Source organism: Lampris incognitus, chromosome 10 (assembly GCF_029633865.1).
Source record: "Lampris incognitus isolate fLamInc1 chromosome 10, fLamInc1.hap2, whole genome shotgun sequence".
Lineage (NCBI taxonomy): Eukaryota > Metazoa > Chordata > Actinopteri > Lampriformes > Lampridae > Lampris > Lampris incognitus.
This window is the reverse complement of record NC_079220.1, coordinates 18,159,427-18,186,020: the sequence shown is the minus strand read 5'-3', so window position 1 is coordinate 18,186,020 and position 26,594 is coordinate 18,159,427. Positions and strand designations below refer to the sequence as shown.

The following is a 26,594-nucleotide window of genomic DNA, read 5'->3' as shown; positions in this document are numbered from 1 at the left end:
TATATACGGGGGAAAAAAATACTTGGAGCTGTCTCGCAAAGCATTTGTCTAAAACCCTGAGGCCGCTCACATCCGATTGCGTAACAATTTCCCCCCCTGTGCATGCTGCAACAGACATCTGCACAGCGGCAGCCAGTTACTCATTACTTTTAAAATCCGTGTGCAGACTTCACGGTAGAGGCGTGTCTCCCAGCCAGCCTCTCCCTGCGGTAGTTGAAGACAAATCTCTGCATTCCAGTAGCGCGATAAGTATGGCGCTGGAAGTCTATTACGTTACAAAAGACTCTAGATGGGACTTGTATTGTATTTGGCACTTGTCTATTTTCCTACTCATATTGTCTATTAATATTTGCAAAAGTTGGTAGAGGGGTGGGGGGAACAAATCCAAATCGTAGCTGTAAGCCTCTGGAAATGTATAAAAATGTGTACTTTGATACGCAACTCAATTACCTGTAAATTAATATATAGATATCCTTTTTGCATGCTATACCCGATGTGCACATACCATCTTACATGTTACTCTCCATCTATTCATTGTTTCCGGGAATCCACACGTCCGTGTGATCGGACCAAATGAGGTGTAAGATTTTACATCCCATTTTGCAAGCCAAATGTGGTTTGTTGCAGTGCAGAGTACGGCTGTCAGTTTCCCAGCAGGTGGTGCAGCTTCTGTCTCTGTATCGTTAAAGCCGGATCCTAAAAGTTGAATAAGTCGTGTTATTTTATCAATTTGTAACCTCAAGATAATGTAGCGATTCTGTTAGACGGGTTGTCGATTTTACAGAAGACCAATGTTCGGATATATTTCGAGGCAGAGAGTAACAGACCTGTTGACACTCATTTACTCGGACTACAAGCAAGGTGTAGCGGCCATTGTCGTCCGTGTGCCCGTCTGCTCACCGGTAAACTGTCCGCGGCCTTGTAAAAGTGGCGTCCTTGGACCAACGCTTACACAGGCAACCTAATGAATTACAAATTACATAAAAATATATCATTAAGCGGTTCCACGGTAATATTGATTGTCTGTCCAACAGAAGCACGGCCACATCATTATCCCATTTTAATATTTGTTTCACACGTACCTGTTTCCCGCTGCACCGGTGTTTCCACAGCTGTACAACGAGACTCCAGCCGTGGTACAGAGGCCAGTTAGTAGAGGGCCTGTGTGACCTAACACCCTGTCACAGACGGATAAAATGACTATTTATTAAGGTTTCAGCTTGAATATGCATCACGTCTGTTCATATATTAGCTAGACCAAATATCTATAAATGCATAGAATCAGACTCTTAATGTAAAACAGATCCAGATTTCTACTCAGTCCTCCAACGTAACAGAATAAATAACGAACAGCATTAACCCGACTCCTGAGATGGGGTCATGTTTTTGATCCCCGCTTGTTTCTGTTTGTGTTTTTGTGTGTTAGCAACAGCAGAACAATCAGCTCTGATGAAACAAAGACGATGGCGAGGGATGCCACCCCAGAAGGTTCCCATTTAATTTGGGACAAAACTGGGTCAAGGACATTTTAGGTCACAAAAAAGTGGAAATCCCCCCCCCCCCATTTCATTATCAAAATTGTCCTGTTTATTTTCAAACAGGGACCAAATTAGATTTTCATTTCTAAGATATAATTCTGTCATAAAAAAGGCATCGTTTTGAAGGTCACTGGGGTCGAGCAAGGTCATCAATCAACGTTACATACTTTCCAGTTCAACTCAAAAATAGCGGCAGACGTGCCGCTTAATTTCTATTATTGACGGATAGTAAGGTCCACGTGGACTTTCATTTGGCACTGTGACCTTGACCTTGTCGGAAGGTTGAAACTCACAAACGGATCGGGATAAATATTTCCTTCCCGTTACTGACGGATATGAAATTACGCTGCGGGTTTCTTTTAAGACCATGGCCAATTTCAACTACAGATTTTTCAGAAGGAACATTTTCTATGAAATAACTAAGAGTTTATTAAAGGGAAGATGAATGTGAAATACGTTGGCAGCAGTCTAAGTGATCAGTGTGACCATCCATTCAGGATGATCACACTAATGTGTGAAATGTCTTGTCAAATGTCCTTTAGCATAGATGGAGAGTAACGTGTAAGGTTGCATGTGTATGTCAGGTGTAATGATAAAATAATAATGCAGTGATTTGCAGAATTGATATTTTACACTGATCCAGACTTGGGTTTCTTTTTTCAAGTGTTATTTTACACATTTGTAAATATCAAGTACAAGTATAACTGCTCTAAAAACCGAACCAAAGTCTTGGGAGCTTGAATCCAGCATAGATGTGTTTTGAACTTGTGCCTCCACCCGCTGATGGCTGCCTGTCTGTTATGCATGGTTTTTTGCTGTGTCTAGAAAAACGGCATTGGTGACACGAGCCCCTCATAAACTGTACAGCAATGGAGTGCTGTTAGCTGATCACCAGCTTAGTTAAAGTAGCCTACTTATTTCCTTGCAGTATTCAAAATATGCTCATCAGTCATGAGCGCTTAACAGTTCTGTCTTTTGGATAGAATTTACTTGTAAAAGCTAACATTTGGAGGTAGCACGGTGGTGTAGTGGTTAGCGCAGTCGCCTCACAGTAAGAAGGTCCTGGGTTCGAGCCCTGGGGTAGCCCAACCTTGGGGGGTCGCGTGGAGTTTGCATGTTCTCCCCATCTGCATGGGTTTCCTCCAGGTGCTCCAGTTTTCTCCCACAGTCCAAAGACATGTAGGTCAGGTGAATCGGCCATACTAAATTGTTCCCTAGGTGTGAATGTGTGTGTGTGTGAGATAGCCTGGCGGCCTGTCCACAGGGTCTCCCCGTCTGCTGCCCAATGACTGCTGGGATAGGCTCCAGCATCCCCGTGACCCTGAGAGCAGGATAAGCGGTTCGGATAATGAAATGGTTCTCCATCATAGGTGTCCATAAGGCCACGTGATATCGTGTCAATGTTTGACATCTCATGCATTAAAATATTATCTATTAATAAAAAAGGGATATGATTAAATTGTACGTTTTGAACAAATATGGTCTGAATTGTATTACACAAGCAAGTAAAATTAGGCCACAGTCTAAGGGGTTTGAACCATTCGTGGCACCATGGAACAGTTTCACGTGCTTTGCAAGTAAAGAGAAAAGTAATAAAGTGGATAAAAAAATGAAAAGACAATTTCTTTGGAGATGGACACTGCAAAGGGACACCATATTTGGCTCAAATGCAACAGCTCAGCATTTTCTTATTAAAAGATAGACATGCACTTGCATGAATCACTCTGGGATTTTTGCAAAATGTCATGCAGCAGTCTTTTTTCTCCATATCTTTGTGTGTGTATGGAAGCATTTAGTTTGACCAGGACACTACACCCTGTGATCTATAGTCCAGATTCATTCGGGAAACCAAACTGTGCTAATTGTGGCAAAGAGAGTCTCCTTTGAGGGATTGGTCAAAAACTCATGACAACAGTTAAGACTCAAATAGGCCTGGTGAAAAGCAAGTTGAGTGATAAAAGCAAGATGAGAGCAGATTAAAACATCATTTTTAATGAACACTTTTCATTACAAGTCTTAGTGTCAAAATATTACCTTCCAAAATATCTTCATCTTATAAATAACAAGAAACCAAAACACATGACAAATATCATTAAATAGACGGGTAATCAAAATGTTCAAAAATATTGATGCATTTGTTTTGGAGGCATACTCTCCCCCATCATCAAACGCGTAAATGTGTGGTTCTCATTCTCATCAAGAATAAATCAATAAATAAAACAGAATTGCACAAAGTGATCCTTCAGAGCTCCTGATGAGCAAATAATAATCATCATCATCATCACAATCATAATAAAAATGACATGTAATGGACAGATGTGTAATATACATGCAGTTCAGTACATTTGATGGGCCTCACCCATTCAACATGCAAACACACACCCACCCACCCACACACACACGCACAATATCCCCATCCTGAACAGTGGCTCCGCAAACCTTTTCCACAATTCTCACCAACACTGGCAATTTCTTTGACTATTCCACTCAAAATATCTCGTATCCTCCTATTCCTAAGTTATCAGCAGTGAAATCTTCCCTCATCAACATCTGTATGGCAAAGCAGCCTGTCCCATTTTGATGCGAGGGCTCAGCAGCACCCCCAGCAGCATCCTCTCTCCCCAGCCCAGAAGTTTGTTCATGGTCAGGTTGAGAGGGGACAGCAGGCCATGGTCCTCAATCAGGTTCTCCTCAGACTCCGTGACAGATGGTGCTACTTTGACCTCCGTCACTGGCTGGTGGTCCACCACCGTGCTATGCTGCCTGCTTTCCTTGCCTCTGCTCAGATCCCTGTACGTGTTTTGAGCCAATTTAGCGTCACTTTTTTCCACTGTTGTAGGCCTGCTGGTGGCTTTCTTCCCCTGAGCTCTCCCCTCCGTGGGCCTGGCATACTTAGTGCGAGATGAACTCCGCTCTCTCTGCTTCGCCCTTGCCCGGGTAGAGTTGACATTGTCAGCTAATGGTTTACTGCTACACCCGTTTGCCTCGAGCTCTACTCCCACCTCCCTCTTGTGGACAGTTTTGGAAGTACCTGTGCACTGTGGGTGCCGGCCAGCAGCTGTGCTGTTGTCGCCTTTGGGGGTCGACTGATGGTAGGTGGGTGTAGTGGCTCCCAGGGGGGACAAGGAAAGGGTGAGGCTTTTGCGTTTCTCTGACAACGATGTATGGCTATTTGGGAGTCGTAGCTGAGTGGGCTTTAGTGGTGGTTTAGCTGGCTCACAGGGACTTGGGGTTGGAGTATCAAATGGCGTTTGGACTTCCCATTGGTTTTGGTTAGGTGTGAGGTTGAGGCTCCGAAGTTTCCCAGAGAGTGAAAGCGTCAGCTGCAGAGAATTTCTCAGCTCCTGCTGCAGGTTTCCTGACAAATGCGGAGTTTTCACCATTTTACCGGAATGGGAATATTCCTGCACCTCTTTATCTGTGTTGGAGAAATTCTCACTGCGCTCTTCCTCAGCCACTGCAGAGTCACTGGGAACACAGTTGCCCTGATACTTAATGCCGTGACTGGCGGTCAGCAGGTCTTTGGAGCTATGGTTGGTGTTGTTCATTTCCCATGGCTGGTGTGCATCCAGAGGTTTGAGCGGCTGGATGACAAGGCTCCCGTCTGAGGCTTTTTGACTGAGACTGCCTTCAAAGTGCTGCAGCTGACCCAGGAAGTTGAAATTTGGTGAAATGGAGGGCCTTCGCTCTTTCACAAATCTGTAAGAGGGAGAAACAGGATTTGGTTAGTTTTAATTTCATCAGCACCATGCTCCATGCCTATGTAATGGAAGGCAAGCTGATCACGTTGATAATCTTACACACACACAGACACACACACACACACCGGTATGCATGGTCAAGGTCCAATCCCAAACTATACATAATGTAAGCCACAGCCAGAGCAGGGGAGCGGGAGATTCCTGCAGCACAATGAACCAGCACTGAACCACCAGAGGACATGGCACCATCTAAGAGAGCGAGAAAGCGAGAGACAGACAGAGAGAGAGCGCGAGAGAGAAATTAGGTCACGTTCGTCTTTCATAATCAGAACTATGCATAGCAAACAGGCAAATGTAAAAACCAAATTCTTGTGTATTCGTCATTGGAGTCGATTGATGACTCAGTATTTAAAATGTGTGTATGCAAAGCATCACACAAAAACACATGTGTAGATTCTGTGCACACAACCCTCAAGATTGTGCAGGTCCGGTGTCCTTACCAATGAAGCGCAGCGCCTCCGGGATCCAGGGCAGCAGGTCGTCTCGGAGGGAGTCGTCAATGGGGATGCGCAGATACTGGGAGCAGGGCAGGAAGGTGGGCTGCGGGCTGCAGCGGCTCACACTCAGCACATGGGAGATGCCCTGGGCACTGAGACAGTCCTGCTTTCCACACAGGAAAGTGAGGTAAGACACACCGGGCATGTGCATTTTATTTTTTTTCTGGAAAATCTTTTGTGATGTTCCCCGGTTCTCGGGGCGGGGGGGGGTACGTGTAAGGTACGTGTTAAGACCTTTTCTAGTTATGTTTATTTCTTGTTCATTTTGGTGAAGCTGATTAAAGATGATGAGATGCTGTCCAAGTAAAAAAGGACCACATACCTGCGTGACGTCGCTCTCAGCGCCCAGATAGAGATGCGGCAGAAGGCGAGAAAGTGGCGGCCGCTCGTTGTCTCTCTCTTTGTAGAAAACCATCTCTCCCCCCCCCTCTCTCTCTGACGCAGGGAAATAAACTTGGTAGTTTTAATGCTTGCTGATACTTTTTTTTAAAACCGCATATTTTGACAACTTCAAATAATGTTAAACCTCAACGTCAGTTTAAGAGCACAGACGTCTAATGATGGATTTACGAAGCTGCTTATTAGGTACATGGTCATTATAACGGATGCAACAGTCATGGGTTATTGCAGAGAGACGCTGTCATGCAACTTATTAGTGTGCACAAATTATATCGGTTTACGAGGAAGTTCAACATCATAAAATGGAAATTTTAGGTTATACTCACAGTGGAAATTCTCCTTTTTGATTAAAAAAAACAGCTGGTAAGTATGCACTATAAAGGCTTTTGCAGCAGGGTCGAACAAAAATGGCTCAGAGCAATCGTTCCGGAATTAAAGCAAAGGGGGGAGGAAAAAAACAAATCACTTCTGCGGCTAAATAATAGTTGAAAAATAGAGACCGACACCGTTTGTTCCGTCTACTCCCTCCCTCTGGCCTGTCCTCTCCGCGACTGTGTCGGATGTCTCGTTGTTGTCTGCCTGTACCTGAACACGATGATGTAATGCTCTCTCTCTCTCTCTCTCTCTCTCTCTCTCTCTCTCTCTCTCTCTCTCTCTCTCTCTCTCTCTCTCTCTCTGCACACTAAGAATAGCGCTTTACTAAAGTGATGTCATTTTCAGCCAATCGGCGTCCGCGGCGAACACGGACAGGCGCAGACGCGAACACTCTTCCATCCGTCCGCCTGGTCGGCTCGTGTCTCGATGGTAACCCCAGATTTGCGAAAACTCTCGCACATGCGCAAAGGTGCGCGTTAGGTCAAGGTTGGATTGAGGCTAGGTTAGGGTACAAATCCCGCGAGAGTTTCACAAATCCAGGGTTACCATCTAGACAACGACCACGTCGTTGTGACGAGCTGGACCGACGGAAGAATGGACGGACGCAGTCTTCCGTTTCCCTCTGACCCCCCCCCCCGGGAAGCGCTGAGGTGGACTTGTGGTCTTTTTTCGCGCATTGCTCATCGTGGTTTGTGGTCCCTGAATATGCTGAGCCCAGTTGCTCTGCAGCCTGTCATCGGCATAACCGATATGCGTCATTGTAGACGTTTGCCACCTTCATCGTTTGTCCCAGTTAAACTGCATCGTTAAAAATAGTTTTGCTCCTACAGATTAGTTATGAAATCGATAAAAATACAATTCATATACCGTTAGTCTCGGCTGTTTGATGACGTAGCTCGTCCCCGGTGAACTGTGCCTATGGGGGGGGGGGGCTATATGCGCAGCTCCTGCCCCAGGAGAACTCCCCCCCCCCCCGAGGAGATGGATGAGGATGCTGGACGGAGGACCAGGCTGACATAACCCCCTCATCGTATAACCCAAACACAGCAATAACCACGCCATTCACACAATTTATTTTTGTCACGGCTCGCAGAGTATTCCATGCCTGTTATCTTCTGCCTTGTCAACTTCATGTTGAGTGTTGTGCATCTAGAAATTAAAGCATATTATTAGATAATGGTGGTACTTGCAATAATTGTACTTTGATGCCGAGTACCGTCCTGCTCCTCCTTGGATGGAAGAAGTTGGTGAGAGGTGGGGCCCAATAAGTATGGTCCTGAACACTTCCCAGTCACACTTTACGCGCAGTTTTTGCACATGAATGACAATAGGCGTTGTGTTGAGTATATGGCATAGTTTTACTTTCACATTATTCAGTACAGAGTAAATCTCAAATCTAACACAGGTATTTGACAGGGTTTTCTTTTAACACCGATACACGGGGCTGCAATAGCTAGCGGATACTGCATGGACGCACACGCACGCACGCACACACAATGACAATGACTACATGTTCCACTACAATGATCATTGTCCTGTAAATGCCACTGAGCGACGCAGGATGCGATACCTGTTGAACTTCTATGACCACGTTTTAAACGTCATATCTTAACTTTTCCAAATCCGTTACATCAACAATCACGCAATGCCCACCCCAAACGAGAGTCCCCTGTAGTTGCAACTGACAGTGTCACATTGGTCATCCTTCTTTCTCTCTGTATTTGAGTGAGCGAGCATGGGTGTTCGTGCTTGAAGGGAAACGATTTTAAATCAGCCGTAAACCTGTCTGAAATGTAGACGAAAATAAGTGCTGCAGGGTACATGCATAAAAAGCTAGGTTTTAGAGGACAATGGCTCGCTTTGCTGCAAATTGTAATGTTCTTACGTATCTTTATTTGTGTGACAACGCACAATTACAAAAAAAAAGAGAAAGGTCACATTTAATGGTATTAATGTCAGACCTCTCTCTTAACCTTCAGCACAATCAATATGTAAGTGAACACTGCAACTATTTGTTGGCTACTTCTCATGTACTAGGTATCCAAGGGCAAATAACACATTTCTGCCTGAACTCTAAATAGGTGGACTCCACGCTCTCTTCGGATATTTCCAAACACACAGTGGTCAGTCACAAAACCTGATATCACTACGAGGTCAGAGGGCCTCCCGAGACTTTGGTGTGGTCAAACGGCATTTTACCACTTCCCGCCCAATTAGGCTACATGTGTTATAAATTGTCCTGAAGAGCTTGGAGCAACACAAAACTGGCTTCACTTATTCCTGTTTTAACACTGTAAACGTGGCTAGTTACCCTGCTACAATGCTTAATGAGCGCTCTCTTCCACTCCCCACGCCATTGTTCAATAGTCAATGCCTACCCAGTAAATGGGTGCACTTGTTGCTGGCCCTAATCTGAAACACAATAAAAAAAAAGCCTGATGGAATTGTCCCAGAGAGCAAAAAAAAAAGATACAATGATGACATGTAGAAACACATCAATGACATATCATAAACCCACTATGAAAAAAAAAACAAAAACACAAGTAATCAAAACATAAGACAAGAAGGCTACTTAATTACAAGATTCCATAGCATTTTACAAACAAGAGTAGAATTATTTGTTTCTATATAAAGTACTGTATATACCTGTGGGGCGTAGGTGGAGTAATGAGGGTGCCACGGGTTAGAGAAGTCTCCCAAAACCGTTTAAAGTGCACTGGCCATTTCCACTGGAATAGAGTAGGAGACTGGGAATGTAGGGTTTGGGAATTCCTTGCTAATAGGTCAGAATAAGATGGATAATAGGCAGGGGGTTCGGGTGTGAAGCATGGACCCTGGAAATCTTGACTTTATTAGTGTGATTTTGTTTTGACACCCTGTCCAACATTAACCAGCATGCAAAATAAAATGGCCAAAAGCAAAGTTTGGGCATGTATTCGTAACAAGCTTGTGTGTGTGTGTGCAAAAGCTAGTTTGAAGAGCGGGTTCTCCCATTTGTCTTCAAGGAATGGTTGCTCATATGAAATTATCTATGACTGATAAGCGAAATATCCCCCAATGTACCCCCTTGTCTAAAATGTTTGTGGACACACGCACAGGTAGACACACGCTAGCTGTCATTTCAACTACAGGTGCACTCGGGGCTTGGACAGGACTGGCAGGACGGAGCAGAATGGGACATACCAGCACAACTCTGGGAACACACGCACACAGTCATGTCCATACACGCCACATACACAGGTAAACACCAATAAAAACAAGAATTAGAGCGCCAAGGATAATAAACAGGAATAATAAGTAGAACTGGAATCAATTTGTGACAATAATAAAGACAATAATATGGCCGTTACAGCTAGTGACGGCTGCTTTTTCCCTTATGTAGGTTACACCTTTTTTCTGTTTTGTACTCATAGATTCTCTGTTGGGGGTAGGGGACAGATGGCGGATGGGGGAGGGGGGGTGAAGGGTTGTGAAACTTTGAAACGCTGGTCTTGGTAGTTTCTTTGTTGGGGAGGGGGTAGCGAGCATGATGGTCTGGGCGCATGATACGGGGTGGTGGCCCCCCCCCCCGACTCTAGAACTGTTGCGCCAGTAGCTCACACAGACGCCTTGAGACGGTATCCTTACTGCAACGCAGTGTCAGACGATACATCTATGGGACAGAGAGAAGAGACGGAGGTCATTGGTTACTGAGGGAGCAAGCAGGCCCCTTACCATAAAGCAGAGTCACAATGTGTTTACATAAGGTTGCTCCCTAATGGAGAACTCCAGCTTCAGTTTTTTCTCCTTATTTGTGCAAGACTCCTACCACCCTGTTATAATGTACACCAGCAGGATTTACACAAAAATATGACATAAAACATTAACAGATGGAAATCCCAGAAAGCTTAATCGGCTCATCTGGACACAATATGTATTGGGAGAAAAGTTTCATCTCTCATATAAGTGACCTCTTCAGACTCAACTAACTGCAGGTACCCCCCCGCCCCCCATAAACTATGCAGTGGCATAAAGATCCAAACCAACGATCAGTTTCATATCCAAATTGCTGTGGCCATTAACGAGTTATAATGGCAATGTGTACTATTCACTGAGGATTGCAGAATAGTTCACAGCACTGTAAAATGGCGAAAGATGTGCCCCCCCCAGTTCAGGGATGGTCGTTCCTTCTTCACATAGATGGCCTCTGACTCCCCATTCAAACCAGCATTCCTGCCATGGATGTGCACATCCTCATCCTTGAAAGAGGGGCCACTGGCCTGTAGATGGATGTAGACTGTTGAGTCCTGGCCTGACATGTTAGCTTTTCTGTGTTGTGCCATCCTTTTGGCCAGCATCTGTTTGATTTCCCCGATGTATAAATGACAGCAATCCTCCCGGCACTTAACAGCGTGCACTATATTGCTCCGTTTGTACCGGGGGACCCGATCCTTGGGGTTGACCAATTTCTGGCGCAGCGTGTTTTGGGGTTTGAAAGCAACTGAGACGCGGTGTTTAGAAAACACGTGTCTCAACTGCTCCAACACTCCTGCCACATATGGAATCCCCACTGGTTTACGCTTAAACAGCTGTTGTCTAAGCAGCTCTTTCAAGGATGAGGAAGTGCACCTCCTTGATAGGGAGGAATGCTGGTTTGAATGGGGAGTCAAAGAGGCCATCTACGTGAAGAGGGAATGACCATCCCTGAATCGAGGGGGGCACGCTAAGAGTACATCTGTCACAATCTTATAATGGTACGATTTATGATTGCAACTATTCTCCAATCCTCTGTGAATAGTACACATGGCCATTGTAACTCTAGTTAACGGCCACAACAATTTGCATATGAAACTGATCGTTGGTTCCGTCGTTATGCCACTGTATTGTTTATGGGGGGGGGGGATACCTGCAATCAGCTGAGACTAAAGAAGTCAAGTCAGTTTTATTTGTATAGCCCATTATCACATATTACAAATTTGCCTCAGTGGGCTTTATAGCAATACAACATCCTGTCCTTAGACCCTCGCATCATATCAGATAAGGAACAACTCCCTTAAAAAAATTTTTTTTTAAAAATGATGAAAAGTTTCTCCTAATAAACGTGGTGTCCACGTTCCACATGAACTGATTCAACTTTCTGGGATTTCCTTACCTGGATTATTGAGCATGCATCAAGACATCAACAGATGGAAAGCAAACGGTAGAGACGGGAGAAAATTAAAGGTAAAAGAAAGTGGGAACTCTCCTTTATATGCTATCCTAGGTTGGGCAACATCAAACAAAAAAGGAAATAAAGTACAACAAAACAAGAGTGGTGATGTAATGGGGGGAGATTACTGACAGATTTTGTGGGACAGAAAGATACTAGGTACAATGGAATTTAAAATTTTGGGATACATACTAATGACAGAGAACCTTCTTAAAAAAGAAAGGAAAAAAAGACAAATTTAGCATGTGTACCATGACATTTGTTAAATGGCTAGTGATTTGGAAAAGCTGAAACTTCTGATATAGCTTTAAAATTTGATATTAAATCTCGAATTTGGTTCAGCTGCAAGACAGGACTTCATTTCTCAGAGAGATTAAGCAGAAATGAAAAAGGAACGCTCACACTTCATGAAAGTGAAACCTCACTTTTGAATTTAAGGGGTTTTTACAATTGGTTAATTTGCTCTTCATTTGGTGATAGTTATCGTTGCTTGGGGAGCCTATCTGATACTGTTGTTTTCAGACATAAGAGGCAACATGATGGTGTGTAAATTAAGAAAATGTTGTAGCTAATGCAATCTTAGATTATGTTGGCACTACCCTTAATTTTGTTCCCCTGCCACTTACCTTAAAAACATATGTTATTTGCAAAACCCAACAATGTGCAACCCGACCCCATAGTTTGACCTTGGCTACCAAGTTAGAGCGGTTTTACCAACGTTTGGTGAAAGGTCAAAAGTTTGACTCAGCCACTAGAATGTCCATTACAAAAATGTATATATGTGCAATTTGTACGATATCATGGTCTTGCAAAAAGTAGACAAGCAGGGCTAACGCTACAACAATTCTTCCTACTATGGCATTTTAAGGGAACTAGTTAGACCAGGCGCCTGAGATTGCTGAAATGAAACTGACTAGTGGCCTAATTACAAAAAACCACTTAAACTGAGCCATGTTGTTAATCTCATTGATCTCCAAAAATAAACATTTTAAAGCATGCCTGGCAGCCTGTCCAGGGTGTCTCCCTGCCTGCCGCCCAATGACTGCTGGAATAGGCTCCAGCACCCCCCGCGACCCTGAGAGCAGGATAAGCGGTTCGGATAATGGATGGATGGATATTTTTTTCTCTTTAAATATGTGAAGCTAATTTTAGTTAGATATTGATATCCCCTTGGGAATCTTTAAATGGTGTAGTCTGACATCTCTACAAAACAAACAAATATCTCTGGGCTAAGCCTGCTATGTTTTACTTTCCTACTCACTTCCTTGTGCCAAACTACTGAAGCTTGCTATTAAATGTTCTAACTTCTACACCCATTACTTTTAATTTGGGGGGGAAATTAAGGGGGGTGGGGGACAAACAGCAGGCCTTTCAATGTGTTGGGTATTGTCAATTGATGCATAGTGCCTTCCAAGAGTATGCAACGTCTTGAGTTTTTCCACATTTTGTGTCATGGCAGCCTGTATTCACAACGGAATAAAAGTGATTAAACTGATCAAATGTACAAAAATACCATATATTAACAAATTAATTACAGTTTAAACAAAATCCCCAAAGAGGAAAACTTACAGAATGTGTGTATAGCTTTCATTGGAAAACACTATTGTTTGAGCCAAATAATGCATTTATTTGCAAGGCCATTTCAAGAAGGACCGCATTCTCAATAGTACACAAGATTCATCAAGTATTAAGTTGACACTTGATGCCATTCCTTCAATCAACTATAATGATAATGACCAACACTTGGTAAGACAGCTATACTTAATTTGCAGCAAGTTAACTTTGACTCTTTCAAAGCTCAGCTTGTATGGTTTTCATTTATGAAATGAAATGTATCTTTGAATCTTACAAAGCTCAGCCTACAACTGTGTTCATTTATGGACTGACAATTAGCAAACGCTGTCATCTATACAGTTTGTTGCTACATGACATGGTCCGCCAGCCAACATAAGTTACATCACTCAGTGACCGGAAAAATACAAGCCCTTGTTCAGTACCACACTGAACCATCTTTGCCCCTAATAAAAGCTGCCACACGTAATGGCAGTGACTCAACAAGGGTCCTGTAGCATCCTGGAGTTAAAACTGACCATGGGTGGCATTAAAACTGACCATCAGTGCTTCATGCAACTACCCAAGGTTGATGGGTGAATACTCCCTTCTATGGATGCTGCATTCGAGCTCATCCCAAAACTGTTCAATGGGATTGATATTAGGGGATTATGGTGGCCAGGTCATTAACGTCATTTCATCTGAATGTTCCTCTATCAGAATCAGAATCATATTTATTGCCAAGTAGTTCAAGAACATACAAGGAATTTGAATTGGTATGTTGGTGCAAGAGGGAAAATTAACAGCAAACAGTGAGGTAAAAGTTAAAAGAATAATATAGTAAAATATATATACAAGATAAAATAAAATAAAAATAAAAAATGGGTGCAATAAGGTGCAAAAATGGGGAAACACTGGGAATATGGCAAGTACTCTATTAACAAAATGTTAAATGAGAATTTTGAATAAGTAATTCACAGAATGAGAAGCTGTTGTAGAATAAGAGTAGTACGGGCTTTTGTGCAGTGTCCATGTACAGAGGGCACAGTAGGGCAAATAGACATATTACACTGTGTTTGTGCATGTAAATGTGTATAGGTTTATGTCATGTCATGGTGTGGAGAGGGGGAGTCAAAGGGGGTGGGTTGGGGGCAGTATCAATATCTGTGGGTGTCTGGTTTTTATAGACCTTAGTCTCTTTCCAGAGGAGTGTTTTGAAGAGACCATGGCCTGGGTGGAAAGGGTCGACCATGATCTTTCCTGCTCGCCTTGGTGTCCTTGAGGTGTACAGGTCCTGGAGGGATAGCAGGTTGCAACCAATCACCTGCTCAGCAGAGCGAATGGTACGCTTCAGTCTGCCCTTGGCAGTGGCAGCAGCGTACCAGAGAGTGATGGAGGTGAGGGTGGATTCAGTGATGGCGGTATAAAAGTACACCATCATTGGCTTTGGCAGGTTGAACTTCTTCAGCTACCACAGGTAGTTGGAGCTCTGGATCGAGCGGACGGTCCGCCACAAGGTGAGCCACCGTTTGTTCTAGCCCCTGCCTCTCGGCGCCCCCAGGATGCTCTTAGCTGAGTGTTCCCGCGGTGTCCGCAGTGTTTACTTTGAAAAATTTAGAGTGTTCAAAGCCGGCCACATCACCTGAATACCTCAGCTAGGAATAATGGAATAGAACGCTGGTTCTATTTTGTGGGTTTTCTTCTCTGAATTGGAGCCATGATTAAGAGGGACTGCCAAGGGCATTTGTACCTCTGCTCAACAACCTCTGCTGTGCCTTCTTAGTGAGGGAGCTGATGTTTAGCTCCCACTTGAGGTCTGTGGTGATGATGGTGCCCAGGAAGGATTCCACAGTGTCGACTGGGGAGCCACACAAGTGTGATGGAGGCGGGTGGGGCTGGGTTCTTTCTGAAGTCCACAACCCTCTCCACTGTCTTTAGAGTGCTGAGCTCCAAGTTGTTTTGGTCACACTAGGACACCAAGTGGTCAAGTTTCCACCTGTAGGCTGATTTATCCCCACCAGAGATGAGCCCAATGAGGGTAGTGTCATCAGCAAACTTAAGGAGCTTGACTAACTGCTGAGTGAAGGTGCAGCTGTTTGTACTAAGGAGAAAGGGTAGAGGGGGAAGGACACAGCTTTGAGGGGAACCGGTGCTGATGGTCCGGGAGTCAGAGACGGGTTTCTCCAGCTTCACGTGCTGCTTCCTGTCAGATAGGAAGTCGGTGATCCACCTGAGGTGGAGTCAGGCATGTGCAACTGGGAGAGCTTGTCCAGCAGCAGATCTGGGATGGTGTTGAATGCGGGCTGAAATCCACAAACAAGATCCTGGCATAGGTTCCTGCAGAGTCCAGGTGCTGGAAGATGAAGTGGAGTGCCATGTTTATTGCATCGTCTACAGACCTATTAGCTCTGTAGGCAAAGTATATGGGGTCCAGGAGTGGGGTGGTAATGGTTTTAAGGTGGGACAGTACAAGGCACTCAAAAGACTTCATTACCAGAGGTTAGGGCGGTAGGTATGTAGTCATTTGAATCCTGTGGTCTTTGGTTTTTTGGGGACGGGGATGATGGTGGAGGTCTTGAAGCAGACTGGTACATGGCATGTCTCCAGTGAGGTGTTAAAAATGTCTGTGAAAACCTAGGACAGCTGATCGGTACAGTGCTTCAGGGTGGAGGGAGAGACAGTGTCTGGTAGAGCAGAACAGTCTTGTTAACGTCCCTTTCCAGGAAGAAGAGTCGTCGTCAATGGGATAGGGGAGGAGGGGGCCTTCAAGGTGGGCAGTTATGAAAAGGCCTGGGCCCCTGCTCAGGCAGGGGAGGAGGAGCTGGTGGTCTGGAGCTAGCGGGTAGAGTCACAAGGGATGGTGTCAGGATTGTTCCGATTGGCTTTCAAATTGACAATAGTACTCATTCAGATCACTGGCCAGGTGCAAGTCATTAGTGGAGTGGGGGGCTTTCAGTTTGTAGTTGGTAATCTGCCCGAGGCCCTTCCAGACAGAGGGCAAAAATCACAACTCAAACCACTCCTGGATGATTTTTGCATGATGACAGGGAGCATTATGTTGTTGAAAGCACCCATTCCCTTGGGGGTACATGATGGCTGAGTGGATGAACCTGGTCTGCTACAATATTAAGGTATGCTCTGGTATCAAGATGTTAATCTCCTGGTATTAATAGACCCAGTGTATGCTAGCTGAATGCACCCCAAGCCATTACAGCTACCCCACCACCATGGACCATTGTAATCATGCACGCTGGGTCCATCGCTTCATGTTTATGCCACACCCTGAGTCTACCATCATTGTGGTGCAGTTGGGATCAGGATTCATTTGGTCAGAAAACCTTTTTCCAGCCATCAAAAATCCATTGGTGATGTTTCTTAGCCCACTGCAAACACCTTTGGTGCTTTACCATGGACAGGAGAGGTACCCTGCATGGCTGTCTGCAGTTATACCCCATACGGGCAAGAGTGCAATGTACTGCATGTTCTGAACTTGGTCATTGTACCCCACAATTGTATTGTAATGTTAACTGTCATATTGTGGACTGGTAGTTGCTTGTTCTGGCCCAAGCCACCTGACATTGCCCATATTCATCTACTAAGGGCTGTCTCCCACATAGTAAGTGTTTTGATGAGGTTTTCTTGCGTTCTGGTCCATTCATTGTATATCTTTGCGATTGCCGCCTTCGGAAAGCCCAGCACCTTAATGGTCTTGGTGATGCTCAACACCCACAATCATGCCTTACTCAAAGTATGTCACACTTTAAGCTCATTTTCAGGGATCTATACACATGCAAAGCAATTGTGGAAACGGAATTGCTGTTGTATGGGCCTGTTTATTTAGTTACATATATGGAAATGGGAAGGGAGCACTCAATTCAGAATGGCCAGGATTTCTATTTTTCTGGTCACTGAGTGTATATTTTATTGTCTCCTCTCTAAAGTTGCTGTAATAGAATGCCACCAAACATGAGTGTATTTCAAAGTTGATATTTACCCCCAATCTCAGAGTTAGACTTACTGTCAACTTGTCAATCAAATGTCTGCGGTGAGAAAATAGACAAAGCCAAACTTCTTAAGAGTACAGCAATATATAATGTAATTGTTGGAGCATAAAATCTATTCATTCAATGTTAATGCAGGTAAAAATCATGGCTCATTGATTTATTGCACATTAAAGATGTATTTCAAGTGATTTTTGAATGAACGAAGTCACTAGAATGAGAATGAGTCTTTAATAATTAGGAATATCTATATCTCTCATTTATGCAAGTATTCAGCCCCAGTCTCAATACTTTATGGAAGCACTTCTGGCAGTGATTCCAAGTCTATATCAGTTTGGCACATTATAATTTGGGGACCCGCCCCCTTGTTTTTGCAGATTTGTCTAACATCAGCCAAGCCAGATAGAGGGATAGTCCTCATGAGCAATAAACTTCCACAGATCAATGCTTTGCCATAATTTTTCCAATTCTACAAAAGAGTTCACTGGAAATCATAGAAGCGTATCTGTCACAGCTGGGCTATAGAGATATCATGGACAAACAAAACACTTAAAAGGCTGCATATGTTTTAAACGTTTAAATACTTCAAACAATGTCATAAAGTTGTTTTCATTTAAAGATCATTTTTTCCCCTACAAGAGTGGAAAAACCCCACTGACAATCATGGGTTATTGTGTGTAAATCATTGACAAAAAACTAATCCAATTAATTTAGAATTCACGCTGTAACTGCCAAGAAAGGGTGTTGAACACTTTGGAGCAGGCGCAAATGACTGGGCTTCATATATGCACATGACAGCTATCCCCCCCCCCCCCCATTTTCTCCCCAATTGTACTTGGCCAATTACCCTGCTCTTCACATACAGCTTCCCACCCGCAGACACGGCCAACTGTGTCTGAAGAGACGCCCGACCAAGCCGCAGGTAACACGGGGATTCGAACCGCAACTCCTGTGTTGGTAGGCAACGGAATAGACCGCTACACTACCCGGGCGCCTCCCATGACAGCTATTTTTGCATCAAGAATGGAAGCCCTTCTGATGAATAGCCTCAAAATCATGTTTTTTTTTTTTTTTTTTACCCCTAAGTGTGCATTATTCCTAGCCATGTATCAAACAGCAGGTCCACACATCTAACTGTGTTCACATTTTAATATCAGCTGGCTCACCAGGCTATGCAGCAACAACTTGTTTGACAAATAAACAAGAGAAGAAAGGTTGAATGTCCCTTTTCCAGTTCATAGTTTCTCCATCAACAAGGGGGAGAGCTTCAGCAGGGATAGAAGGGCAAGGATGAAGCCAACTGGGAGCTACGGTAGGTATGACTAGGCAGCCACGACAACCCATGTAGACAGACAACTTTTTTTCTTTCATTTAAGAAGATTATGTAAAAGAGCGAGAGAGAGCGAGTGTGTAAATAAAGGAATAGGGGAGACAGTTACCTGCACGCCCGGCTTGAATTGCAGCAGCACACAGAGAGACATATACAGCTGTGAGTGATGCTATGACAGCAGTACGACAGACAAGGACAGACCAACTATGTGTGTGTGTGTATGTGTGAATGTGCGTGTGTGTGCACATGCATAAATTTACTTACTTGAGCTTGCGCATTGGGCTCCAGTCTGAGCAGGCACCCCACCTGTTGGGCCTTGGTCTGAATGACTCCGGCACACACGTAATTCTCTGGATTGGGGTCCACATTTTCTAACAGGGCCGTACCCAGACCCAACAACTACATACACACACAGAGGGACAGAGGGATAACAAAGAGCAGTGGATGGATGAGTGGAATGCCAAGATGGGGGGCAGCGGCAAAGATGGTGATTGGTTGGAGAAAACACAGAGAAAATGGAATGAAGGCAGGGGAAGTTAAGAGAGTTTGGATGAAAGGCAAAATGAGAAAGGAAGGATGGAGAGAAAAAGTAAAAGGAGATACACAGTTAAAGACAGCATAAGGGTGTAGCACAATATGGATTAAATGTTGTGTGTGAATATACCTTGGCCTTAAGTACTTCTGTGTCCATGCCATGGTTGGCCTTGAATATCTTTTGAGCTTCTTGTTGGGGCCTAAGATGAGATGATAATTGACTTTATCCTCAGGTAGTAAATTCAACACTTTTTTCTTTCCAGTGGTTGTTTGAACTTTCTAGCACTCAATGAATGAGTTATACAGTGTGATAAAACTGCAAACATTTGAAAACTTGAATAGGTAAAAACTAAACGTGTGAAATAAAAAAACAGCAAGCAAGGCATCCATGCAAACTTACTGGCTGAGCTGTTTCCAGCGCTGGAAGAAATCGTGAGAGGTCATCTCAGTGGGTTGGAAGAATTTGTTTATGGTGACCGGCAGCTTGAGGGTGAGATTCTGCAAAGCTCCTCCATATCTACAAAGATCAAACCAAGTATAATGGGCATACAACTATACTACTGACATCTAGTGGTGAATGTGTAAACAAGAGGCCCATAAGGGTACAAACTGTGTGTGTAGCATTTGTTTGTTTTTTTTGCTGATTTTACAAATTTTAATTATAATGCGATGGATTGTACGAGTGTGAAAGGATTAATATTTATCTTTTCACATAATCTTTAATAGTAAATAGGAGCAAAACTGTTGCACTGTACAACCCTGTACACCTATCTTGACTTTTCATTAAATGTATAATTTAAACATAATTGGACACATGATTGGCAAGTAACTGAGGAATGGGACTGGTAAACCATAAAATAAAAAAAAAGATTTGTGAGGGTCTAGCAGAGGGTCTAATCCCCTGGTTTCACAGGTAAAATGTAGCAGTTTGCAACTTCACATGTTCACCCCAACAGCGAAAACTGCCACACCCAATCTCAGTTTTCCTTTTTGGTATATTAATCCAAATTAACACGCAAACTGTTCAGTTTCTGCATTTTCTATTTTAATACATGGGAGCTCTAAAACTAACAATGGGCATGACATTTTGGGGGGAGCAACATCAAACTCAGGCTGAAAACTCAGCCACCTGATAGACCAGCAATTTAAAAAAAGATCTTCACACAATTATTCCAGTAAGATCACTCTCCATACCAGGATTTTCCTCAGATTTAACATTTACCTTTATAACGTTGATTTTGTTTAAGCAAAGCTTTAGCTGATCAATGTGTGTTTATTAATTCCTCTCAAAAGTCTAAGTTAGCTCAGTTGTACAAAAAACCTATTGTAACAAAGACACAGTCTAAGTTACTGCTTGGAGAATTACTTTCGTTTGTGCATTAAAATAAATTAATGCTTGATGTCTATTTCAATGTCACAATTTCACCTGTCATAAAAATTCAAAAAGACAGAGCCAGCAAATTGCCCATTAGTTCCGCTTTCCCAAATCCCTTTTTTTGTTTTTCCAAATTTCGCTTTTCCAAATCCCTTAGTCCAGAGTTCCCATTCCTTTCAGTAAATTATTTTTCCGGAAATTTAGCTTGGATATATGAACATGACAGCCGTTTTTCACAGGTGATATAATTAGGCATCAACTATAAGTGGAAGCCTGACTACAACCCCTATAGATCGAGAGACTGACACACACACAGACACAAAATATTCCTCAAACAATTATCATTTGATGACTGAGTTTTACTGAAATGCATCCATTCGTAATGTTCCACTTCTCGCTGAGTCAGAAGCAAAGATGTTGAACTTGGGATATGTTCATGTGGGTGCAACGTCACATACCAAAAGACCAACAGTCTCTAAACAGACTGAGTAACATTTAGCTGGTCACTGAATATGCCGGCCAAACTTTATGCACTGATGTGCAATGCCAACAGCTAAAAATATGGCTAAAATATGTGATCTCAGCTAAAAATTACACTGAAAATATGTAATCTCAGCAGGTAAAAATACTGTTTTATAATCCAACTTTACAATTTTCCATGACTTCATTATCATTTTCAGGACATTTGATCAATTTTGTCATTTTCCAGGTGTGTTCCATAACTGGAAAACTAATCTATAATTTTTAGGGCTGCATGATATATTTTTTTCATTATCATCACTGCGATATGCACATGCGCAATAGTCACATCGATGTAAAGTAAGGCAAATTAACTCAAACACCTCATACTACAACTTTTTGCTGCTTGATACTAGGGTTGTCACGATATTAGATTTTCACTACACAATTATCGTGGCAAAAAGAATTCACAATGATAATATCACGATAGCAAGAAAATTTGAAAAAATTAAAATTATCAGTGAAATTCATCTTTAACTTTGTTTATTGTGCGTTTTGTGTATTTTTTAGCAAATGAATTACACTCAAAATAAGAGTGTAGCGAGGCGGAGAGAGAGTCTGTAACCATAATTGTACAAAAGCATACAAAAAGAACAATTACACTTAATGGATAGTGAAGAGACAACAAGATGAACTGATAAACAAAAGAGCCACAAGACTTAACATCTACCATCAATACCGTGTCATCTGAAACAAAATCCCTTGTGGGGAGTGGGGGATAGAGAGTCTGTGTGTGAGACCACAGGCTGACAACTCACCACTCTGATATACTGTGATTTAATGTCCATTGACCATGTCCTTACATCATTTGTTCCTCTTTCTATTTTCCATGACAATTTTGCACGGCAGTGGTAGAAACACACTGCGGTAGTAGCTAGCTAGCGTAGCAGTTTGACCAAGTTTAAACCAGTCTGAGTCAGTGTCAAACCCCACAAAGGACACATGCATTCAGAATACACATGACCCCTGGTTATTTTTTTACAACACAAACTAATTCGTAATTAATTGCAAGGCAGGGAAATAAAACACTCAGTTTAAATAAACTCAACCCCACCATTGGTCAGTTTTCAAAGGTTACATTAGAGCAAAAGGGAAAGAAAAAAGTGCCATATAATTCATCCATCCATCCATTATCTGAACCGCTTATCCTGCTCTCAGGGTCGCGGGGATGCTGGAGCCTATTTCAGCAGTCATTGGGCAGCAGGCGGGGAGACACCCTGGACAGGCCGCCAGGCCATCACTGGGCTCACACACACACACACACACACACACACACACACACACACACACACACAGGACAATTTCTAGTATGGCCAATTCACCTGTCCTACATGTCTTTGGAGTGTGGGAGGAAACTGGAGCCCAGAGGAAACCCATGCAGACACGGGGAGAACATGCAAACTCCACACAGAGGACGACCCAGGATGACCCACCAAAGTTGGACTACCCCGGGGCTCAAAGCCAGGACCTTCTTGCTATGGGGCAACCACACTAACCACTGCGCCACCGTGCTGCCTCCATATAATTCAGCGTGGTTTATATTTTTTCATATCATTTCTTTATTTTCATATAATTCATTTCAGCTTATATTTTATTTTCAGTATATTTCTTTGCAGAAATATGTGATTTCCCGGTTATCACTACCAGTTCAATTCAGTTTATTTCTCTCAACAAAAATACTCCCCTTCGGGATTTCCCGCTTACCCAATTAACAAAACTCAAAACAAAAACAAGTAAGTATTCCCAGCCCCAGTTCAGTTCAGTTAACTCACAAACAAAAATCCACAAACCCCCAAAGCTTTAGTCAAGAGGGGGAAAAAAAAGACAAATGGTCATCCGACTTTTGCCGACACTCGGTTGCTAATGGTGAGTTATTAAACTGTTGTTGAGTCTCCGGAGATGTTTAGCTGTCGGGTCCTTGACACAATGAGATAATTTTCACAGGGCCACACATGCGAATATAACAAACGCGGACTTAACACGGTGCAGATGCCTGGGTAGACTGATGGAGTGGAGGTCTAACTTCTCCCTGCTCTTTTTACTCGCCGGCGTCAGTTGCCATACTGATTTGTGCAACTCATCATAAAGGGGCCGGTCTTTCCAAAAGTGGGTAAATCAGACCCATATCATTGGTTGACAGGACTGATGGGTGTGTGGAGGTGAGTGACAACAGACTGATAACTGGAAACATACGTCTTATTATTTATAACAACATAATTTGGGCGATCACCACACGCACATCACCCCCGGGGTCAAGGGGGGAAGGAACAAAGCGAGAATGTAAAGAAATGGAAATTACTTAAGAGGTGCTGGATTATTTACACGATATCATCGTGTGTATGATTAACATGATATCGACATTTCATTTTTTAAATATCACCGTTATCGTCAAAACCGGTATACTGCAACACCCCTACGTAACACAAAAGGAAAACTCGCATGGTTCTCATTTTCCCTGATTAATCTATACATGAGAAGTCTGTCCAATATAACATATTCACACTGACTTAACGCTGTAATTTCTCCCTCCGTTTGGACAAATGACATCGATGTGTTCGTCTACTTCTTAGCTAGTGATGTGCAGATCGCAGCTATATCCGAGGGCAGGGTCAAGTCATAAAAATTAACATTCTGATTAATAGCGGGTGGACGAAATAATACATCATTGAGGAAAGTATTAATGACATTCTCTAAAATGTGAGCATATTTTAAGCTTCATTTTTCGTCAGGCACGAATTAGCGGACCAAACTCTCATTGCACCAATTGTGGCATTAGAGCAATTGCGTTATTAGAGCGTGAGTGTCTGTAAGGGAACCCAATTTCCCCTCGGAGATGAATAAAGTATTCTGACTCTGATCCATTTGCCTTAAGCAGCAATGGAGGTAAAAAGATATGAGAGAAAATTTAAAAAAAAAGAATAAAAAAAAAAAAAAAAGGAAGGGCAGAAAAGTTCTGTGTGGGAGCGATTTCATGAAATACTTAACCATGACGAGTCAAGTGCTGGGTATGTCATATGCAACAGCTGCGAAGTGCTGTATGTACATGATAGCCACAAAAATACCTCAAACTCCTCAAAAAGGGACTCGGAGGAGGTCTGGCCCCTAGACGTGCGGTACACAGGTCCACCGGTGTGTGGATATTCCTTGATGCCCACGAACCAGCCCCCAGCTATGGGTTAAATAGTGCCACTGCCTAGTGGATACCTCAGGGGAGGAATAGGCTATGGGAGTAAACCCCTACAGAAAATCAACGTCCACAGTGCTGTTGTTTTTTTTTTCTCTCTATGAATTCATGTATCTGTCTAAGTCGCAGAGTACTGCTGCCGTCGTGTGTGACTGCCGCTTCTCCCTCTCGTAGCCCCCCTCTTCCCATCCACCCCTGTATGTCTGTGTTGTTTATCTGTTGTCTTGTTTCACCCCGTTTATTGTAAAGTGACTTTACGTGTTAGAAAAGCGCTATATAAGTTTGATTCATTATTATTTAAACATGGTGTTACATGTTACCATATCATCACGCTTAAATATATCCCACTGAGAAATAATGGTAATCAGATGACGTCAAAGCCAATCCGTGCATCACTATTCTCGGCCGTCGTTCTGCATTTGCCTGGCTCCATCTCCTCTTCTCGTATGAATGGCGAAAAAAGGCATCGCTTACTTTTCACAATTTCCCAACAACTCTCCTACAAAATCACCCCAATCTTTCTAGAATGATTACATCTTTCCAAATAGAGCTATTCAAGCCATCTGGTATATCTCTTCATATATCGCTGAAAAAAAAAATATCGCAATGCAAGTTTTTTTCCCATATCATGCAGCCCCGATAAATCTTCAGGTTTTCTAGCATGTGTAACTAAAATCAATCTTTCTTTGTCTACTTGTGCTTCCAGAAGCAATGGTGACTGGTGCTGAAACAGGAGGTTGGTCAGGTGTGCTTACCTAAACTTGATGTTGAGCAGTGGGGCGTCTGAGAAGTCACTCAAACACTCAATGTTGAGCACCTGCTGAACTTGCGCTCCACCCTCCACCAGGGGCTCCACCGGCTTGGTCTGTACATTGAGCTGTGGCCCCAGGCTGTCAAGGAGCACCACAATATAACTGAAAGCTGCCTATAGCGCTGGGTAATACGGAAAATTTTATCGAGATCACAATAGGGAATTTTACACAATATCAGTGTGTAGCATGTTATCTGTTTACATATGCAAAAATACCATTTTTTTATATATACATATATACCATATCCAGCTGATGTTAATATCATAGAACAGTTCGGTGATACAAAGTATAATATTGAACCAAAACTACTTTTCAAATTACTCCCTCGAATATTTCAGACCTCATATTGTGAGAAATTTGTAATTTATAGATTCTTATTATGAATTAAATATAAAGAAAATTGTCTCACGATATGACAATATGAAAATTTCATCACAATACAGTACAATGTAATTGTACCAGGTTGGCTTGTGGATTAATATTTTTACTCGTCGATTTTATTCAGGGTCGGTTGCAATGATTTATAAAGACTGCATCAAAACAGCAGGGTGTTAACATGTTTTGTGACAAATAAAACCAAGTCTTTATATCAGATTATCCTAAATCCACACACTGTAAAGGATATGAGACTGCAGCTCCCCAGGGCAGCTGACTGTGGTGCTGAAGCTGGCAAACTGCACAGACGTCTTATTACCGTAGAACAAGTACATTCTCCCTGAAAGAAACATGCGCGCACGCACGCACACACACACATACACACACACTAAGGGTTAGATTATAATCAACACACAGCTGTCACTTCCTGCTGGGCCACCTGAAAACAAGGATTTCCATAAACCAACTAGTCTTGTCATTATTAGTGCAGTTCAGTTTACTGTTTAAATGGTTAAGTTTACTGTCTTTAATACTTGAATATTTTGAGTTTCATTTTTGAGGGTTCACATTTTTTACTGGTCTCTTGACACAAGAACTTACTCTATGTCACAAACGGGGGAAACTCCATTCTCATATTGAAGATAGTCACCAAGGTTAGTTATTTTCAGGCTCTCTAGCTCACCTAATGTAGTTATGAGCACAGGATTTGTTTCACAAAAGGGGTCAAAAAGACTGCTTTTGCAACAAGGTACAACAAAAGCTACCCCCAGTTTTCTTCTCTGCTCAATAAGCTCAATGTATCTGTGAATATATTTGAAACTGAAGGATCATAATGGACAATTCTTTGAACAATATATCTGATTTATGGTAATGCATTCCAATTGTGTTCCAACTTGTGCTGATATAACTCACCGAGATTCTGGCGGTACTCTGACTTGATACCAATCTGCAACAGCTGGTTCTCAAACAGCACCCCGTTGTTCTTGCACACAAATCTAAAGAAACAGCGGCAGAAAAAAACAGAGGGAGGGAGAGATGAAGAGCGAGACCAAGAGTTAGCAGTTGACACTTGGGTGACTTTTCTGAGAAATCAAATGATTTGGGATATCAATGAACCTGATCAAAATTGCAGTGCAAATAATCTATGGGTTGTCT

The 26,594-nt window shown here is 42.8% G+C and overlaps 2 protein-coding genes across 3 annotated transcripts in view; both read right to left on the bottom strand.

Annotated features, from left to right (window-relative positions):
- Positions 1 to 3,502: 3,502 nt before the first annotated feature.
- Positions 3,503 to 6,751, bottom strand: si:ch211-195b15.8 (tyrosine-protein phosphatase vhp-1). The gene is made up of 5 exons (XM_056288333.1): positions 6,522 to 6,751; positions 6,119 to 6,231; positions 5,740 to 5,899; positions 5,365 to 5,488; positions 3,503 to 5,237 (listed from the first exon to the last, which is right to left on the bottom strand). The coding sequence occupies exons 2-5, from the start codon at positions 6,209 to 6,211 to the stop codon at positions 4,082 to 4,084; spliced, it is 1,533 nt and encodes a 510-aa protein (XP_056144308.1). The 5' UTR covers positions 6,212 to 6,231; positions 6,522 to 6,751; the 3' UTR covers positions 3,503 to 4,081.
- A 1,164-nt stretch (positions 6,752 to 7,915) lies between these two features.
- ap2a1 (adaptor related protein complex 2 subunit alpha 1) overlaps positions 7,916 to 26,594 on the bottom strand; it is a 69,455-nt gene continuing 50,776 nt past the window's right edge. The window contains exons 15-21 of one of the 2 annotated variants that reach the window (XM_056288543.1): positions 26,352 to 26,434; positions 25,690 to 25,779; positions 25,008 to 25,131; positions 19,575 to 19,691; positions 19,305 to 19,374; positions 18,905 to 19,039; positions 7,916 to 10,222 (exon numbers count right to left, since the gene is read on the bottom strand). In XM_056288543.1, coding sequence (XP_056144518.1) covers positions 10,145 to 10,222; positions 18,905 to 19,039; positions 19,305 to 19,374; positions 19,575 to 19,691; positions 25,008 to 25,131; positions 25,690 to 25,779; positions 26,352 to 26,434 — 697 coding nt within the window. In that variant the 3' untranslated portion in view covers positions 7,916 to 10,144. Of the gene's footprint in view, positions 10,223 to 18,904; positions 19,040 to 19,304; positions 19,375 to 19,574; positions 19,692 to 25,007; positions 25,143 to 25,689; positions 25,780 to 26,351; positions 26,435 to 26,594 lie in introns of both variants that reach the window. The other variant, XM_056288545.1, reaches the window with a different exon arrangement.

What these genes read in the sequence shown, in the direction of transcription:
- si:ch211-195b15.8 (XM_056288333.1), bottom strand. Translation starts at nt 6,211, where the DNA reads ATGGTTTTCTACAAAGAGAGAGACAACGAGCGGCCGCCACTTTCTCGC. An exon ending in CTGAGAGCGACGTCACGCAG is followed by an intron (nt 5,900 to 6,118) that starts GTATGTGGTCCT and finishes TGTGGAAAGCAG; the next exon opens with GACTGTCTCAGTGCCCAGGG. An exon ending in GACCTTGACCATGCATACCG is followed by an intron (nt 5,238 to 5,364) that starts GTGTGTGTGTGT and finishes TCCCTCTTACAG; the next exon opens with ATTTGTGAAAGAGCGAAGGC.